This window comes from Staurois parvus, unplaced genomic scaffold (assembly GCF_062004578.1).
Source record: "Staurois parvus isolate SC_StPar_1 unplaced genomic scaffold, SC_StPar_1.0 ptg000257l, whole genome shotgun sequence".
NCBI classification, from domain to species: Eukaryota; Metazoa; Chordata; class Amphibia; order Anura; family Ranidae; genus Staurois; species Staurois parvus.
This window is the reverse complement of record NW_028318053.1, coordinates 706,647-727,048: the sequence shown is the minus strand read 5'-3', so window position 1 is coordinate 727,048 and position 20,402 is coordinate 706,647. Positions and strand designations below refer to the sequence as shown.

Sequence of the window (20,402 nt, the reverse complement as noted above, 5' to 3'; positions counted from 1 at the left end):
AGTCCCAGCCACTCACACATCCTGCTGCAGCCAATGAGGCAGCCTGAAACCCAATCAGCTGCCTAGCTCAGAGTCTCTGCAGCCGTTGCCCCTTTCCTGTGAGCCACGAGGGAGGAGGAGGACAGCAAGTCCCAGCCAGTCCAGCCATAACTAATGAAATAGAAAGGAGAGGTAGAAAGGTAAGCAGCTCCACACCTGCCAGCCCCAATCTGGGGCAGTTTATGCTCCTAACATCCCCTGTGCCAGAGCACTCGGCACCCACCATATTGGAGCCTTGCACCTAAACAGAGGGTTGCCCCCCCAGAAGAGACTGAACCTGGGCAGGGGTCACACTTTCACCACTTCTGTCTCTTTAAAAAGAACACCTGATGGGGGGATTAGCTTAGATTTATGTGCTGATTAAGGCTTGTCCTGGAGGGGTCAGGAGAGCGGAGCTGACCCATAGTAGGCTGACATGAGGAGGTCCAGGAAATTTTATATATATTTAGATAGAGAGAGGAACATGGATTATGGAATAGAAAGAGGAAGTAAACATTTTGATACGTGTTATTGGTGAATGTTACAATAGATAAATACTTATTTCTAATATTTGTTTCTTTAGTACTTAGGGTACTATGTGCCATGTAGATAATGCAAAATAATAGTAACATACATTTGTTAATACTGTTTGTCAGAATGTACTATAAAAGTGTGTTGTAATATAAATATATATGTGTTTTATTGACTCTTACGTTATATTTTAGGTCTTTTAAAGTGGAACTTCACTGTTAATCAACATTGACTATTTTTCTGTTTCAATATTTTTATTAATAAAGTTTTGTTTTTAAGAATATAACAAGCACAAAATACGCCCTCGCAGGGGCAGAGCAGAACAATAACATATAAACAGAGACATCCTGCTGACTTGTATTAGTCAAATAACAAAATGTCCAATGACATCAAGAAGGGACGGCAAAAAGCCGAGCCAAATAGCAGCAGTAATTAAACATAATATAGGAAAAAAAGAGAAAAGAAAAAGTTAGAAGAAAAGAAAAAGAAAATAAAACAAAAGGTAATCCGAAAGAAACCATGAAAGAAGGGAAACTAGAGGGATCACGGATCCGGGGTTAGCACAGGCAGCGACTACAGGAGGCCATAACTAGTATGAGGCAGGGATGGTAAGGAATAACGTATCCAAGGTTCCCAAACCTTAAGGAATCTCGGATGAGAATCATGAAGAATGCTAGACATCTGTTCATTGAACAACATAGCATTCATCCGGGTCCTCACCTCCTGGAAGACTACCGAAGGGTTTCTCCAAGCTTGAGCTATAGCATGTTTGGACGAAATGAATAGGTAGGATGCCAATTTCTGTTGAGACCTAGACAGACCCAAAATTGGGCAATGCAGGAGGGCCACCTTTGCATCCCTACGGACCGTAATATGAAATAGCGTTTGTAGCAAACCAAAAACCCTAGACCAGAAGACTATCAATCGCGGGCACGACCACCAAATGTGCAAGACGTCCCCACGTAGATCACCGTTCCGGAAACACTGATCTCCGCCAGTCAGATTAAAGTGAGCAGTCCAAGCCAGAACCCAGTACCACCGCAGTAGAACTTTGTAGGCTGCCTCAAGAGTGACTGTATTGAATGAACATTTTGCCACCATCCCCCAGGCCCTACGCCAATCTTCCGCCGCAATCGAAACACCCAGATCTCGCTCCCATTGAGAGACATAAGACAGGGGTGATGAGGAAGAGCTACTGTTAAGGGAGGCATAAATTACAGAAATGGGACCCTGGGGAATGCTGACAAGAGTGTTCAAAGGGCGTTTTGCGGTAAGGATATGTAGAGGTACGACGGAGGGATAGGACCCAGTGGCGCAATTGCAAATACTGGTAATATTCCCGTGGTGGGACCCCCCTTGATTCTCGAAGAGACACCCAAGATGGAAGCGTACGAGAGCTCAGAAAGTTGTGTACAATAACAAAGCCATGGGAGGTCCATCAAGAGAAAGAAGGGGGATGTTCTAGGCCTGGCGGAAATAAAGGATTATGTGTGATCGACAAAAGAGTTAGGAATGACGAAATCAAGTTACCTGAATATTTACAGAATCCCAGGTTCTTAAACTGTGAAGCATGATAGGGCTCAAATCCGAAGGGCGCATCTTAGGCGGGAGACAAAGCAATGTAGTTAAGGAAAGTGGAGTACAGTTGGGTAATTCCAAGAGTACCCATAATCGGATATCTGTCGTGGCATGAAGCATAGACAACTGAGAAATCTGAGCCGCTAAATAGTATCTAGAAACGTGTGGAACTCCCAAACCTCTCTGTAGTCTGAGTATACAGAGTGGCTCTAGGCACTCTGGGATGTTTATGAGCCCAAATAAAACTGAGAATCCGGCTCTGTAGTACATGAAGAAGAGACGCAGGAACATGAATAGGGAGAGTATGGAAAAAGTACAGGATCTTTGGCAGGATAGTCATCTTAACAGCATGTATTCAGCCAATCCATGATAAAGAAGGAAACTGCCAAGAATGAAGCAGGGAAGTAACAGAGCGCAGTAAGGGGTAATAATTAGCCGAAAATAAGGCAGAGTAGGAGGAAGTAAGTGTAACGCCAAGATAAGCCAGAGAATGGGCTGCCCAACGGTAAAGAAATTGTGTCTGCAACCGTTCAACCAGGTCAGCAGGGAATGTAATATTCAATGCCGTAGTTTTAGACAAATTGATGCGAAAGCCAGATATAGTCGAAAAGTGGTCCAATAAGACCTGGAGATTGGGGAGAGTGATGAGGGGATTGATTAAAACCAAAAGGGCATCATCCGCATAAAATTTGGCCTTGTATTGAGTGCCGGCATAGGGGACAATATCTGGGTGATTTCGAATGGCTGCAGCTAAAGGTTCAAGAGCAAGAACAAAAAGAGCAGGTGATAATGGGCATCCCTGTCTCGTGCCCCTGAAAATAGGGAAGGATGAGGGAAAAAAACCCTGCATATTTAACAGAGGCCAAGGGAGACGAATATAAAGCCGAGATCCAAGCCAGAAATGCGTCGCCAAACCCCCGTCTAGACAGCGTATTTGTCAAATATTCCCAAGAAAGTGAATCGAACGCTTTAAAAATGTCTAGGGATAATAGAAACTCTGGTATCTTGCGGCGATGTAAAATATGAATGAGATGGATGACTTTACGGATGTTATCAGCAGCTTGTCGCCCCGGAACGAAGCCAACCTGATCTCGATGAATAATTAAGTGAGAGTAGATACTTATTAATTCGGGTGCTCAGAATCTTTCCCAGAATCTTCAAGTCCACGTTTAGCAGTGAGATCGGTCTGAAAGCTTGCGAGTCAAAAGCATCTTCAGCTTTCTTAGGGATTATAGTAATATGTGCCTTAAGAGACTCCAAGGAAAGCCGGGAACCCTGCTTCAAAGAATTGAAAAAGGCTGTTAAATGAGGAACCAGAACGGTGGCAAATTTTTTATAATAGAGCCCAGAAAACCCATCTGGGCCCGGAGCCTTGGAGGCCTTCAATGATTTGATGGCTTGGTAGAGTTCAGATTCAGAGATATCCACATTCAGGACATCTCAAGCTGCATCAGATAAAGAGGGTAGGCGTAGCTCAGCAAAAAAGCTATCAGCACATTCAGCGACAAAGGTGTTGGGTTTTTGGTAAAAAGAGGACAAAAAATCTGCAAATCTATGCGTAATCTTCACCGGGTCCGAGATAATGCCACCGCCTCTCATGCGGAGTTTTAACAGGTTTATGCGTGTGACCAAGGGAATTAAGTTTCTTGGCCAACATTGGCCCGGTTTATTGGCGCATGTATAAAACCTATGTCCGGCCCAACAGAAGGCCTTCTCAGCTCGTGTAGTGGAAAGAAGATCAAGTTCAGCAGCCACCACATCTCGAGCCTTCCTATTGGCCGTAGTCGGGCAGGCTTTCCACGGCCAATCTCAAGGTCAATTCCAACATCCTCTTCTCTCTGGCCCGTTTCCTGGACAAGGCAATTTGAATCAGATGACCCCTAATGGTAGCTTTGTGAGCCTCCCACAGAGAAACGGCAAATGATACAGAACCCACGTTGTCCGTAAAATAGGATTGAATATGCTCAAGAAGCCTGGGTGGTGAGCAGGGATTCATTGAGTCTCCACAGAAAAGAGGGCCGAGCCATACCAGAAAGACACAACGAAAAGACCAATAGGTCATGATCAGACCAGTGTGAGGTCGAGATGACAATCTTTTGAATTAAAGATAGATGTTGGAAGGAAATGAAAACGTGATCTATTCTACAAAAGCTCAAGTGAGGGGCCGAATAAAAAGTGTATTCCTGTGACGTAGGATGCATTTCCCGCCAAACATCAACCAAACCGTAAGTTTACTATGTAGCACGCAATTTAGATTCCTGAGAAAGGTCGTGGCTAGGGGTCCCTCCCGTCAGGTAATGACGATCAACAGAGGAATTAAGAGCAACATTCGAATCACCCAGCAGTAAGAGGATACCACGTTGGTGATGCGAAATCACCTTCAGCAAGTGAGAAAAAAATTTGAGTTGAAATCAATTGGTCGCATAATAACCCACCAGGGTCACCTCCTGATCCCAAAGGGTACCCCGGAGGAGCAAATACCTACCGGTGGGGGTCAGCTATTTCCAGGTTGCAGGTAAACAGCAGATTGCATCTAAAAGCGATCACCACGCCCCTATGCTTCTCAAGGGCCAAGGCAGAGAAAAAGGTCAGATAATGGTGGGAGAGATGGCGCGGAGGATTGAGAAAACCTTGTCTCCTGTAGGCAGACTATGTCCACGTCTTGGGACTTAAGATGATGGAACACTTTAGAACGCTTGGTCGTAGAATTAAAACCATGGATATTTTGAGAAAAAATCTTCAAAGGTTTTAAAGCCATACTGAGTCAAGGGAATTCAGCTGCCAAAGTATGCTAGGAATAGTGGTCCAATCCTCAAATGTAACCTTACCCTGGGCTGTCCCGGATCTGTGAGAAAAAAGAAGAAAAAAAACAAAAAACGAGACCGAAGAAGAAAACGTACACTCTCAGGTAGTGTACCACGGAACCACACTCAGTGGAAATTGCGTCCCAACCATAAGGACACACATAGGGGGTGGCTCTACCTCCGGGCACATGGGTGCATCATAAACAACATAATACAAAAAGAACCTTCATGGGGAGGGGAAGGGAAAGAAAAAGGAAAGAGAAAAGGGGAAGGGAAAGGAAGGGAGAAAAGAGAGGAAAAAAAAGGGGGGACAAAACAGGCAAAAAGACAACAAAGTACATTACCTTAATAATGCATAATATGATACCGTAATACATAAAGAAAATGTAAACGGGTACACAGACATATCAGAAAATAGAAAAGAGGCATTCCCGGGTCTCGGCCCCGTAAGATCGGAAGCCGGCACCAATCATATAAGGCATAGGACTATGAGCCAAAAAAAAAACCCCCAAGGAGCCGGCGGGAGCCGGGGATCTACATGACCAAAATCCAAGTATATCAAAAAATTAGCGGAGAAAAAAAAAAGAAAAATTCAACTTAAAATTGGACCGCGAGGAGCCGACGGGGAACGAATATCGCCACCAGTACAGACCATTATTGCATAGAAGAATATTTCAAACTGTAAAACTAAAAATAAGCAACATCAAAAACATACGAAAAGTTCGCCCAACAAGGGCCAGTCAAGGTCTCCGCCCCATAAGAAACGCGGATCATCACGACAGTGGACCAAGCCAACTAAAAAGTGAAAAGTCTTACCCTTCCTGGATTGGAGAACTCAACCTGGATCGGAGCGGGAGGATCCGGACAACGGAGGGGTACTAGGGAGAGAGCGTTTACGGCTACCAACTTTCTTCCATATACGCCCCAGCTGAGATGAAGAAGGATGGGAACCGGAGGGCTGCACCAGGCTGTCGGAGGTATCCAGCAAGGGCAGAAGGTGTAGCGCCTCCAGGGTCGACTTGGTCTCTTCCGGATTGTGGACAACATGGCTCCGACCTTGGTATGCAAATGTAAGCTTGAATGGAAAGCCCCATTGGTACTTGATGTGGCGGTTCAGGAGGACTGACGTGAAGGGTTTCATCTGTCAACGTTTCTGGATGGTGGATGGTGCCAGATCCGCGAACAGCTGGTACGAATGACATTGAAAGCAAAGATCCTGCTTGTCTCGTGCAGAGTGAAGGAGCGATTCTTTCATACAGTAATAGGTGAATTTAATTATGCTGTCCCAGGGAGGACCCTCAGACCTCCACAGACCCAGTGCCTGATGAATGCAAACGAACTGTAGAGGAAGATGAAAGAGAGAGCGCACAAACCTTGCGCATTACCTCAATAAATAGTGACTAATTTTATTAATAAGGAAATATACTCACAAAATGATTGTATAACAGGCATAAGTAACCATAATCCAAACAGGGTTACAGGTAAATCAAAAAGGGGGGGGTATGAAGGCTAACGCGTTTCGAAGGGTGCTCCCTTCTTCATCAGAGCTGGGTTTGGCAGATAGAAACTTCAGTATGGCAGAGTTCCTATGGCAAGGAGATATTCACTATCCACTGAGTGTCAGTATTACAGCAGTTCAGCCTGTTTGAAACATACTTATGCCTGTTATACAATCATTTTGTGAGTATATTTCCTTATTAATAAAATTAGTCACTATTTATTGAGGTAATGCGCAAGGTTTGTGCGCTCTTCTTTCATCTTCCTCTACAGTTTTATTAAGCTTCCCCAGCTTCATGATAGAGCTGCACAACCTCTGATCACCAGTGGATGAATACACAACACGCTGCTTGTCACTAACGCCTGTTTCATCTGATGAGTCCTTGAGCGTAGGAGATAATGGATCTTTGAATGCAAACGAACGCCAGATGGTCTATCCGTATTGCCGGATCCAACTCTTGAAAAAGCGCGGTAGAAGTGGGCGTGAGATCAACAATGGCTTCAGGCAGGCCACACAGGCGAAGATTACCCATACGGGGACCTATTCTCAAAATCTTCCAAGCGCAAGAGAGCCGCGTCAAGCTCTCTTCTCAGATCTGAAAAGTCCTGTTCATGATTTTCGATCACCATTGCCGCAGCGTCCTTATCTTCAAGACCATAAGTGCGGCTTCCCAATTCGCAAATTTTCTTAGTGAGATGATTCGCTAGTCTGGAGGTAGCGGTGTGAAGCTCCTGCTGCAGCATGGTCTTAAACCTGGCCAGGAGGTCTGTGTCCCACAAGGGGGGCTGTGGGAACATTGACTATCTTTAATCCTTATGCTGCTAGCATAACAAAGTATATCCTATTTACTTGTTTTAAACTTTTTTTTTTTTCCTTTTTTTTTTTTTACATCGGCTACTTTTTGATTTCCATATCTAGGCAAATGATGTCGTACAACGCCAGGAGTCTTCAGAAGGAGAGGGAGGCTTCTCAGTTTAGTCAATGCTACATGAATCCTTTGCCCTTACTCAAGATGACCTCTGCAAGAAATGCCAGGGGGTGTCTTTCAAAATGATTTCTCAGCAAAATAAAGCGTGGAGACATGAATGGATGGGGAGTTTGCTTTGAATATTAACAATGAATGAAATAGTATTTTTGGTTTGTGGTGCTCACATGCAGTGCAGTTCCACTTTAAGTAACTAGGTACACAGTAAAGGCAAAATATATTACACAGGGTTTCTTTCTCAGATATATTGACAGATAAAGGTTGAAGCAGCAAAGTATTAAAGTACAAGTGGACTGTTATTCCTACTAAACACAGTGCATCACTTTTTCTTTCTACAGTTCTTTGAATATACATCATACAATGAAATTCGATACAATACTCGCCAGCCTGAAGGATGTGCAGCAGTAGATCAAGACTCTGATCACTTGATGATGTATTTATGCCGAGAAAATGGCCAAGAGGTTCCTGAAAACCAGAAGTTTATTTTCAGAGAGGTACGGTTTTGTGAGACAATTTTGATGTAACAGTGACGGCTTCCTTTTGTCTAGTTCACTCTTGCTCAAAGCATAACATTTTGTACAAATACTTTAAAGTGTAAGGCCACCTTTTCATAAAAAATGGAAAGGTGAACTAGCACCATACACCTTCCCAACTCCTCAGGTCTCCACTATACATACCTTCGTGGGTTATGAGCTGTCAATGCCCAGACAACCGGGGCAGGACTTTCTTCTCCCTCTTCTTTCTACAGTGCTTCCAGGATGGATCAGAGTAATTCTGATTGCTTAGTGCAGGCACAAAGTATCACTCTGATCCATCTTGGAATTACTGCAGAAAGAAAAGAGAGAAGTGTGGAGATTTCAACTTTCCAGACCGCTGCACCAGCTGCATAGGCACTGACGGCTCATCACCTATGAAGGCAAGTACAGCGGGGACCAGGTGGAAAAGGTGTCTAACCCTTTAAACATACCCATTTTCAAGATCTGTTGTTTGGTCTTTTAAAATACTTAAACGCATTTTTTTAAATTTATCAATTAACAACCTACAAAGTACATGAACAGAAAAACACAAAATTAATATTTGGGGTGTCTACTTTTTCCTTTACAAACGTTTTTATTAAGAGTTGGGCAAGAAAAACAGTGCAACCTTTTGAGGTACAAAACCTCTAAAAAAAAAAAGAAAAGAATGGCACATAGTAATGAACAGTATTATAAAATACATTCATAAAGATAAAAAGAAAAATGCAAGTACATGAATGAGGTAGTCAATAAAAAATACAAAACAGCCAAACTGTTTACAGAGACTCAAAGCACTTCAAACCATGATAGACCATCAATCAAACAATAGACGTCGATGTGTTTTCCATTCATCCCATTTTCTGTTAAATAAGTACATCCTATCTAGCAACATATAATGGATACATTCCATGAACATAACCATATCGACCCTTTGCAAAACTGAGCCAATGGAACTGTCGGTTATTTCCAGTGAAGGACAATGGCCCATAAGGAGGACACACAAATCGCGTGGAATAGCCTGATTTCATTGACTGGAATCAATGCGAAAAATGCAAGAACATGGGTAACCAGTTTGGCTACTGACATCCGGGGGCTGAACAGTAACCATGGTTGTCAATAGGTTGTCGTCATGTATCAGCTGAATTAGCTTGTTAAATTTCAAAATCGGGCTGAGGCTTTGTAGGCACAAGTGTATCGTTAGAGAGGTCATGGGACCATCTGATGATGTACAATGCTCAGGTCCAACCACCCTCCATTTGGTGGGGTTGATGTGGAGTCGGTCTGATGTAATCAGCGGGGAGAATCTTCCAATCTTTTAGGAGGTCTAGGCCTTCTTCCAGGTTGCAAACTACGTAGGATCTACCTTGATTTTTTATGAGGAGTTTGGTGGGGAATCCCCATTGGTACCCTATACCATGGTTCTGTAAGGCTTTAGTATAATAGCTATAGTATAAAGGCAATCAGGATAATGGCTTTTTTCTATTATGGAGTGCCAATTTGGATAGGTCAGCATATTGCTTTACCCCTGTATTTGAGACAGGAAAGGCTGATGGATTTCTTGCCGCCAACATTGGCTTTTCTTGTATGTGGTAAAAATGGACTCTTTAACAAGAACATCTCTAGTGATAGAAGCTGGTAGGAAAGTAGGTTTGGGAATCCTGTGGGCTCTGTCGAGCCTCTAGAGCAGGGGTCCTCAAACTTTTTAAACTGTCACTGTCCCTCAGACTGTTGGAGAGCCGGACTATAGTTTAAAAAAAAACTATGAACAAATGTGGACACAGTACAGGAGATGACCAGAGACTGCGGACACAGTACAGGAGATGAGCAGGGACTGCGGACACAGTACAGGAGATGACCAGAGACTGCGGACACAGTACAGGGGATGACCAGAGACTGCGGACAGTACAGGAGATGGGCCAGAGACTGCGGACATAGTACAGGAGATGGGCCAGAGACTGCGGACATAGTACAGGAGATGACCAGAGACTGCGGATATAGTACATGAGATGACCAGAGACTGCGGACATACAACGGCGGCGGGAATACTGGGCCGGCCGCTCCATAAGACGCACAGACAATTCCCCCCAAGTGTGTCTTATGGAGCAAAATAGTGCCCCATCATTGGTGTCAGTGGGAGGAATAGTGCCCCATCATTGGTGTCAGTGGGAAGAAACGTGCCCTATCATTGGTGTCAGTGGGAAGAAACGTGCCCCATCATTGGTGTCAGTGGGAGGAATAGTGCCCCATCATTGGTGTCATTGGGAAGAATCGTGCCCCATCATTGGTGTCAATGAGAGGAATAGTGCCCCATCATCAGTGTCAGTGGGGGGAGGAATAGTGTCCAATTGTTGGTGTCAGTGGGGGGAGGAATAGTGTCCAATTGTTGGTGTCAGTGGGGGGAGGAATAGTGTCCAATTGTTGGTGTCCTCCTCCTCCTCCAGTCCCATGTCGTCGTCGTCGTCCTCCTCCTCCAGTCCCATGTCGTCGTCGTCGTCCTCCTCCTCCAGTCCCATGTCGTCGTCGTCCTCCTCCTCCTCCAGTCCCATGTCGTCGTCGTCCTCCTCCTCCTCCAGTCCCATGTCGTCGTCGTCCTCCTCCTCCTCCAGTCCCATGTCGTCGTCGTCCTCCTCCAGTCCCATGTCGTCGTCGTCGTCCTCCTCCTCCTCCAGTCCCATGCCGTCGTCCTCCTCCTCCTCCAGTCCCATGCCGTCGTCGTCCTCCTCCTCCAGTCCCATGCCGTCGTCGTCCTCCTCCTCCAGTCCCATGCCGTCGTCGTCCTCCTCCTCCAGTCCCATGCCGTCGTCGTCCTCCTCCTCCAGTCCCATGCCGTCGTCGTCCTCCTCCAGTCCCATGCCGTCGTCGTCCTCCTCCTCCTCCAGTCCCATGCCGTCGTCGTCCTCCTCCTCCTCCAGTCCCATGCCGTCGTCGTCCTCCTCCTCCTCCAGTCCCATGCCGTCGTCGTCCTCCTCCTCCTCCAGTCCCATGCCGTCGTCGTCCTCCTCCTCCAGTCCCATGCCGTCGTCGTCCTCCTCCTCCAGTCCCATGCCGTCGTCGTCCTCCTCCAGTCCCATGCCGTCGTCCTCCTCCTCCTCCTCCTGTCCCATGCCGTCGTCGTCCTCCTCCTGTCCCATGTCGTCGTCCTCCTCCTCCTCCTCCTGTCCCATGTCGTCGTCCTCCTCCTCCTCCTCCAGTCCCATGTCGTCGTCCTCCTCCTCCTCCTCCAGTCCCATGTCGTCGTCGTCGTCCTCCTCCTCCTCCAGTCCCATGTCGTCGTCGTCCTCCTCCTCCTCCAGTCCCTCGTCGTCCTCCTCCTCCAGTCCCATGTCGTCGTCGTCGTCCTCCTCCTCCAGTCCCATGTCGTTGTCGTCCTCCTCCTCCTCCTCCAGTCCCATGTCGTCGTCGTCCTCCTCCTCCAGTCCCATGTCGTCGTCCTCCTCCTCCAGTCCCATGTCGTCGTCGTTGTCCTCCTCCAGTCCCATGTCGTCGTCGTCCTCCTCCTCCTCCAGTCCCATGTCGTCGTCGTCCTCCTCCTCCTCCTCCAGTCCCATGTCGTCGTCCTCCTCCTCCAGTCACATCTCTTCCATCCCATGTCCTCCTGCTCCTCCTCTATCCCATGTCCTCATCCTCTAGCCCATGTTCTCCTCTAGCCCACGTCCTCCTCCATCCCATGTTCTCTTCCTCCTACAGTCCCATCTCCTCCATCCCATGTCCTCTTCCTCCTCTAGTCCCATCTCCTCCATCCCATGTCCTCTTCCAGCCCCATCTCCATCTAATGTCCTCCTCCATCTCATGTCCTCCTCCTCCATCCCATGTTCTGCTCCACCAGTCCCATCCCCTCAGTCCCATGTCATTCTCCAGTCCCATGTCCTTCCCCTCCCCCAGTCCCATATCCTTCTCCTCCTCCAGTCCCATCTCCCCCAGCCTATGGTCCTCCTCCTCCAGTCCCATCTCCCCCAGCCTATGGTCCTCCTCCTCCAGTCCCATGTCCTCCTCCTCCTCCAGTCCCATGGCCTCCTCCAGTCCCATCTCCTCCTCCTTCAGTTCCATCTCCTCCTCCTCCTCCTCCAGTCCCATCTCCTCCATCCCATGTCGTCCCCCTCCTCCAGCCCCATCTTCTCCATTCCATGTCTTCCCCTTCCAGCCCCATCTCCTCCATCCATGTCCTCCTCCAATCCCATCTCACCAACTCTTCCAGTAAAATCTGCTGCAACAGACCACCTGCTACAGAGTGAATATACTAAGGTAAGTGGGGGGGGGTACTGATACAAGAGGGGAACTTTATATTAGTGCCCCACCCCACCCTTACCTTATTGTATTCTCTTTCCCCTTACATTATTAACCTGCCCTCAAACTGGCCCGGTGGCGCTGTCACTGACCTCAACCTCCTCTTAGGTGCACTGTGCAGGGCTCAGACAGACAGTCCTCTCCAAGCTCCAGCTTGGCGGCTCTGGTTTCATCCTATATTCTTTCCACAGTCCACACACATCTGACTCCTCCCATGACCACGGTTTCTGACTCCGCTCCAGGCTCCCCCCTCAGTGATTGCAGACATGATACAAGAGATGGTCAGAGACTGTAGACATGATACAAGAGATGGTCAGAGACTGTAGACATGATACAAGAGATGGTCAGAGACTGTAGACATGATACAAGAGATGGTCAGAGACTGCAGGCATGATAGAGCAGATGGTCAGAAACTGCAGACGTGATGCAAGAGATAGTTGGAGATTGTGGACGTAATACAAGACATGGTTAGAGATTGTGGACGACGTGATACAAGACTTGGTTAGAGATTGTGGACGTGATACAAGACATGGTTAGAGATTGTGGACATGATACGGTCAATAGTTAGAGATTGCGGACAGGATACAGGAGATGGCCAGAGACTGCAGACATAAAAAAGCATTAAAATCTTGCCTCTGCTTGTGCCTGGCTGCTGTTCTCATGTCTCCTCTCTTCTGCAGTATCATGTAGTTTCTATTCTGACCTCCTGTCTGGCACTGCCACTGACAGCCCCTCGCTGAGACTCCTGATGCTGGCGGGCAGGTCTCCCGCTGATCCAGTCCTTTTGGGTCCTGGGCTGGCTGTTGCTGACTCAGAACGTATTAAAAAACTGTTCCAATAATATCACTGACTGTGTACCAGTGTCACCAAAGTGTCAATGTACTCCTCAAGTGTGGGTGATCAGGGATTTTTTTTTTTTACATTATTATTGCTTATAACAGTGATGAACAGCAAGCTGTTCTCCCAGAACAGCCAGAAGACTGACAACACTGGAAAGGATGTGCCTCTATGCCTAGTGTGGTCAGTTTAAAATAGGAAAGCAGGGGGGCTGGCAAGATTACCTGGTGTTTCACACAAAGGAAGCAATACAAAGAGAACAGAATACTTTTTAACACAAGTACATGGTACAAAAGTCACATTCAAAAATATGAAATGTACCATTTGCCACCTACCTAAACGTGGTTGTGACCAAGTACACCTCTTCATGGAAATGGTGTGCCCTGATGGCAGTGTTCTCTTTCAGCAGTATGTTTTCATCCTCGTTTTGCCACACTGCAAAATGATGGGGAACACGAGTTTGAGATCTGGAGATTTTGGAGGCCAAACCAACACCTCAATCAGTGTGCTGGAAAAACAAGTCTAATCCACAGAAGCCTCGCCTCACAACTTATAGGACTTAAAGCATCTGCAACTGACTGCTTTGTGCCATATGCCACAGCTTATCTTCAGAGCGCTAGCTGTGTCCATGCCTCAGCTTTCCAGGGCTATTTTGGTGACAAAAGGGGGACCTACTTAATATTAGGTGGGTGGTCATAAAGTTCTGGCTGATCTGTGTGTGTATTGAAGAAAAAAAAATGTGAACATTATTATGTCCAGTACTGTGCAGAACGTACAACTATGTGCAGTAATTTACTTCTGTGCTCCACTTTATAAGTGCATAAATAGTGTAGAGTTCTGTGCAATCATGGTCACCCCAAGTGGACACAAGCTCAGCTTAGAGAATGGATTATAAAAGGTCTCATTTCTTGGAGGTGTCTGGCACAACGCAATACGTCAATACAAACGTCAATACTCTGATAACAGACTTGTGATTGGGAGTTTTCCGCTTCGAACCAAAGATTCTGGACAGCCTGATTTTGCAGATGTCCTTGGAAAGTTCTCGCCCTGCACCTATTCCATTTTGGACCTTTAGTGGATGTCAGAATCAGAAAGTTGCACTACTTTTTAGAACTGAAGAGAAATTTGAACTACTGAAACAAGAATTCTGTGGATACTTGCAAATCTGCCACCAGACCCAGACAATAGCAAACCCACTGCAATTTTCCAGATTGATATTTTGAGAGAATTTCTTTGATAGGTTTCTCCCGCAAAGGAATAATATCCAACATTCATAATTATTAAAAACAGCTCCCCTACAAAACTCATACAAACATTCTTGTATGGAAAAATAGGAGAGGATTCTGGGCAAATAATCAGCTAAAATCTGGATCTGCACGCTTTGCAAGGAAAACCTATGTATAACATACTACCAAGCCCCGGAACTCCTCCAAATTAACACAGCAGCCAGTGATGGGTGTTGGTGTTGCAAAAAGGAACTTGGCTGTCGCTAGCATCTATACCAGCACTGCCCAATCTTTAAGCTATACTGAGAATTGGTTCATTCTCTTGTTTATCAAGTATTTGATACATGGGTTCCTAAATCTTACATCATGATGTTGTACTCTGTTAAAATATAATAAAAAGTCATTGGTACAAGAGTGAACAGGAAGGTCAGCAACTGCAATGCAGAAGAGACAAAACATAATTCCTGCCTGTTCGCCACTTATTTTTTGGCCTAAAGTTCCATTTTAACACACATGGACATTGCTACCCACAATACAGTATCTCCTTTCATCAAATGATATTCATTTATACCTGCATCTTCATGGCAATAGTCAAAAGGACAGAATATTTTCCAAAGTGCTGTCAGTATATGAAAATCATACATTTATTTAAAAAGAAGTTTAAAACCTCATGCTCTCCTGTGCACTTACACTGAATATCATACACTGGATAGTGACAGCTTGTTTTGATAATAGTGGGTTTACAGATACAGAGGGGTAGATGTTGCTGATGCTCCATTGGCATGCATCCATTCCATCTTGCTTTGCCTTACACAAGATGTTGGAAAAACTTTGTCAGGGACATGGAGAAGGGGGAAAAGCAATGCTGCACCCAAACGAAATTTTTTTTTTTTTTTCACACAAATAGAGCTTTCTTTCGGTGGTATTTGATCACCTGTGCACTTTTTATTTTTCACGCTATAAACAAAAAAAGACCAAAAATTTTGAAGAAAAACAATATTTTTTACTTCCAGCTATAAAAAATATATATAGTAAAGTCAAGGTTAGTTATAAATTTAGGCCAAAATGTATTCTGCTACATGTTTTTGGTAAAAAAAAATACCTATAAGTGTATATTGATTGCTTTGTGTGAAAGTTATAGCGTCTACAAACTATGGTATAGATACTGCAATATACGCCATTTTTTTGCTATACAACGCGCTAGTTTAACGGACAATTGCGCGGTCATGCAATACGGTACATAAATTAAATTTATATCCTTTTTTTCACACAAATAGAGCTTTCTTTTGGTGGTATTTGATCACCTGTGCACTTTTTATTTTTGGTGCTATAACCAGAAAAAGTTTGGAAGAAAAAACAAAAGTTTTGAAAAAAAACAATATTTTCTCATTTCGGTCTTAAAAAATATCCAAACAAAACCAAAATTTCGTCATAAATTTATTCCAAAATGTATTCTGCTACATGTTTTTGGTTAAAAAAATCCCAGTAAGTGCATATTTATTGCTTTGTGTGAAAGTTTATAGCGTCTACAAACTATGGTATAGATAATGGAATTTACACAGCTTTTACTTTCTGACTGCTCATCACATTTCTTGAGGTGCTAAAATACCAGGATAGTACAAACACCCTCAAATGACCTCTTTTTGGAAAGTAGACACCCTAAGCTGTCTGCTGAGAGGCATATTGAGTCCATGCAAGATTTATTTGTTTTCCACAAGTTTCTGGAAAATGACAAAAACATTTTATTTTGTTTACACGAAGTTGTTATTTAAATAATTTATTTCTCGCACAAGTCATGGATATATGTGGAATTACACCCCAAAATACATTCTGCTACTTCTACCGAGTATGGGGATACCACGTGTGTGAGACTTTTTGGGAGCCTAGCCACACACAGGAGCCTGAAATCCAATGACCACTTTGAAAGCCTGAAGGTGCGTAACTTCCTCACTACCTATCACAGTTTTGAAGGCCCTGACATGCCAGGATAGCACCAAACCCCCCCAAATGACCCCTTTCTGGAAAGTAGACACCCCAAGGAATTTAAAAAGAGGCATGGTGAGTATTTTGCAGATCTCATTTTTTCTCACAACGTTTTGAAATAGAAAAAAAAATAGAAAAAATATGTTTTTGTTTTTTTTCTTCATTTTCCAAAAACTTGTGGCAACAAATGAGATCTGCAAAATACTTACTGTGCTTCTTATCAAATTCCTTGGGGTGTCTACTTTCCAAAAAGGGGTCATTTGGGGGGGGGGGTTAGGTGCTATCCTGGCATTTCAGGGCCTCCGAAACTGTGATAGGTAGTCTGGAAGTGTAATGAGGAAATAAAGCCCTTTAAAAGCCTGAAGGTGCTTATTAGATTTTGGGGTCCTGTACTTGGCTAGACTGCCAAAACGTCTCTCACATGTGGTACCTCCATACTCGGGAGAAGTAGTAGAATGTATTTTGGGGGTTAATTCCACATATACCCATGGCATGTGTGATCAGTAAATCATTTAAGTGACAATTTTGTGTAAAAAAAAAAAAAAAAAAAAAAAAATATATATATATATATATATATATATATATTTTTTTTTTTTTTGTCATTTTCAAAAAACTTATGGTAAAAAAATAAATCTTCTATTGATACAACATGCCTCTCAGCAAATAGTTTGGGGTGTTTACTTTCCAAAAATGGGTCGTTTTGGGGGGTGGGGGCATTCTATGCCCAGCAGAAGTTTATGCCACACATCACTCACTCTTCTAACTACCTGAAAACCAAGCCTTTTCTGACACTTTTTGTTCACATGAAAAAAAATCAGTATTTTTTGCTAGGAAATTAATTTAAACCCCCAAACATTATATATTTTTTTAAAGCAGACACCCTAGTGAATAAAATGGTGGGTACTACAATTTTTTCAAATGACCCCTTTTTGGAAAGTAGACACCCTAAGCTGTCTGCTGAGAGGCATATTGAGTCCATGAAAGATTTATTTGTTTTCCACAAGTTTCTCCACAAGACACCCTAGTGAATAAAATGGTGGGTACTACAATTTTTTATGGCACATAGTACTCGTGCAGCGATTTTTCAAAAGCAAATTTTTAAAACAAAATACACTTTTTTTACTTTTAATGCACAAAAACACAATATATTGGCCAATTATGCCGAGTAAATAGACACCAAACATGACATGCTTTAAAACTGCGCATGCCCTGTGCAATGGTAATAAACTGCAAACATTTTTAATATCCATAGGCAACGCTTTAAAAGCCTTTAAAAGCTACCATTTTAGATTTACAGAGGAGTTCTAGTGTTAGAATTACTGCCCTTGATCACTTTTAATGCTATAACAGGGAATGCAAATATCCCCTGTAACGTCAATGGGCATTGTCATATATTCTTTTTTTGAGAAATCTGGGGTCTATCAGACTCTGGATATCTCCTCTGCCCTTACATTATCCAATCAAACCAAAATCGGTGTGATCAGATGCTTTTCCAATTTACAAATGGCGCTGTTTATATCCTGCGAAACTGAAGTGATGAAATGCTTGTAGCTTCTGAATTCTTAGACTATAGAGATGATTGGCACCACTCTGGTCTCCAATCAGCTCTATGGTCAGCTGGCAGAAACACCGGCTGCATTCTCAGATTCCCCCGATGGCATGAGACTGCCCAAGAATGCCGTGGAAGGCAGCGGGGGAGAGGGGCATCATTTCCCGCTGCTTGTAAAAGCAATCCTGCAGCTAATTAGCCACTAGAATTGCTTTTACATGAAAGCCGATCGCTGGCTGAAAAAAAACGATACCAGGATGATGCCTGCAGCTGTAGGCATCCTCCTGGTATAACCATTCAAAGTCCAGTGATGTACCAGTACATCGCTTATCCTTGTTGGATGTATATGCTGTTTTTTTTTTGTTTTGTTTTTTTGTATGCAGCCTGTGGACTGAATGAAAACATGAGAAGAAATCTCTGCCAGAAAAAGTGTGTGGTATGCCCAGCATTAGAATATACCGCCCTGCATCCACCCACTTCTAATGGTGGGCACACATTAGGTCACACTTTGCCACAAGCGCCAGTTCTAAGATTGAACAAATGTCTAAATAGTGGCATGCTTGAATAAAAATTGTCCACGTATAAGTGGTACCCCATATGGAAAATGGATGACACCAAGTCCCAAACTACTGCTCCCAATGTACTCTGGGCATCCAGGGGGCTCCATGTGACTATCTTTTCCCTCATAAATCCAAAACTTAGTATAACCAGTTGCCCTCCCACAGGTCTTCTACATCTTGACCCCATATCTGGCACGCTTGCAGGGGAGAAATTGTTTGAATGCAAGGCAGCCAGAAAAATTAATGAGGGACTCATCAACGCAGATGTTTTGCTGGGGAGTATACACATCTGCAAATTTTTGGTTAAGGTGATTTGCGAGGAGCTGAATTTTGTGGAGCCGGTCAAAGTCAGGGTTACCCCGAGGATGACAGTGTATTGTCGCTGAAATGCATAAAACACATTATACTCTCATATCTATGCCTGGCCATGGCAGCAGAGAACACGGCATATGATGAATCGGGTCTGCGGACCAATACAACCGCAATTCATTTCTTTTAGTAATGCCCATGTTGAGGGTTAGGCCCCCAAAAAATGTAAATTCGAAAACCGTAATGAGTTTCCATGCGAATGGTCTGGCAAGGTTTGAATTTGGGTTGGCGGCGATACATTGTTGTGCATATAAATTGCTTTGATCCACAATCAACGCATACAGATATTCCGTGAAAAACAGCTCCAAAAATCAAGGAGGTATGTGAAAGACCATGATGTACTAGGCCGCTGGTACTTGCCAGTTCACCAAAAGGTAGAGTGGCACTAGTACTGGCACTCTGCTGCATATGAGAGTCATCAAAATTTACCGGCAAGTGCTAACAGAGATCAAGCCTGATTCTGTAAACGCGGTTTTGTGTGCAATGTATCAAGTGTCAGTGACCTACTGACACTGCACTTGCTGGGGGAGAAGGGGGAGGGTAAGCGTACGAGCTAAATGCAGGTGCTGGGGCTGATCCCAATAACGCTGCGTTTTTGGGGACGCTACAGTATACTAATGTGAACGCTGGTATAGTGCTGACCTTATCAAAGATATTGACCCGTTCAGACACTATACTAGCAATGGAGGTTTATTGTGCATGAGCGTGCTCCTGGCAATCAAGGGGTAAATGTGATGACTGGTGTACTGACAGGCAATCCGACGCTATCTGGGAGGGCCGTGAAAACCACGGGAGCGCGAATCACGTGTATGTGTGTGTGTGTGTGTGTGTGTGTGTGTGTATGTATGTGTGTGTGTGTGTATATGTATATATATATATATGTATATATATATATATATATATATATATATATACACACACAGTTGTGTTAAAAATAATAGCAGTGTGTTGAAAAAAGTGAATAAAGCTCAAATATAAAATTTGTGTTGTTTCTCTAAAAAAGTTGAAGAAAAGTGAATATTAGACTGTTCAAAAAAATAGCAGTGTTTGTATTCATTCTTCTTTACAAACTCAAACATTCACTATATAAACTGAAAATTGTTTGAAGATTTTGCTTTCCTTTGAATCATTAATGAATATTTAGTTGTATAAGCACTGTTTCTGAGAACTGCTGTACATCTGTGTTGCATGGAGTCACCCAACTTCTGACACCTGTGAACAGGTATTCCAGCCCAGGATGATTGGACTACATTCCACAGTTCTTCTCTATTTCTTGGTTTTGCCTCAGAAACTGCATTTTTGATGTCACCCCACAAGTTTTCTATTGGATTAAGATCCGGGGATTGGGCTGGCCACTCCATAACGTCAATCTTGTTGGTCTGGAACCAAGATGTTGCACGTTTACTGGTGTGTTTGGGGTCGTTGTCTTGTTGGAACACCCATTTCAAGGGCATTTCCTCTTCAGCATAAGGCAGCATGACCTCTTCAAGTATTCTGATGTATTCAAACTGATCCATGATCCCTGGTATGCGATAAATAGGCCAACACCGTAGTATGAGAAACATCCCCATATCATGATGCTTGCACCACCTTGCTTCACTGTCTTCACAGTGTACTGTGGCTTGAATTCACTGGGGGTCGTCTGACAAACAGGAGCAGATTTAC

General features: G+C 44.1%; 1 protein-coding gene across 1 annotated transcript in view; it reads left to right on the top strand.

Moving 5' to 3' along the window:
- Nucleotides 1-20,402, top strand: part of GALNT12 (polypeptide N-acetylgalactosaminyltransferase 12) — a 138,972-nt gene that overhangs the window by 104,461 nt on the left and 14,109 nt on the right. The window contains exon 9 of the mRNA XM_089681039.1: nt 7,753-7,908. Within this exon, the coding sequence (XP_089537165.1) occupies nt 7,753-7,908 (156 nt within the window). The remainder of the gene's footprint in view (nt 1-7,752; nt 7,909-20,402) is intronic.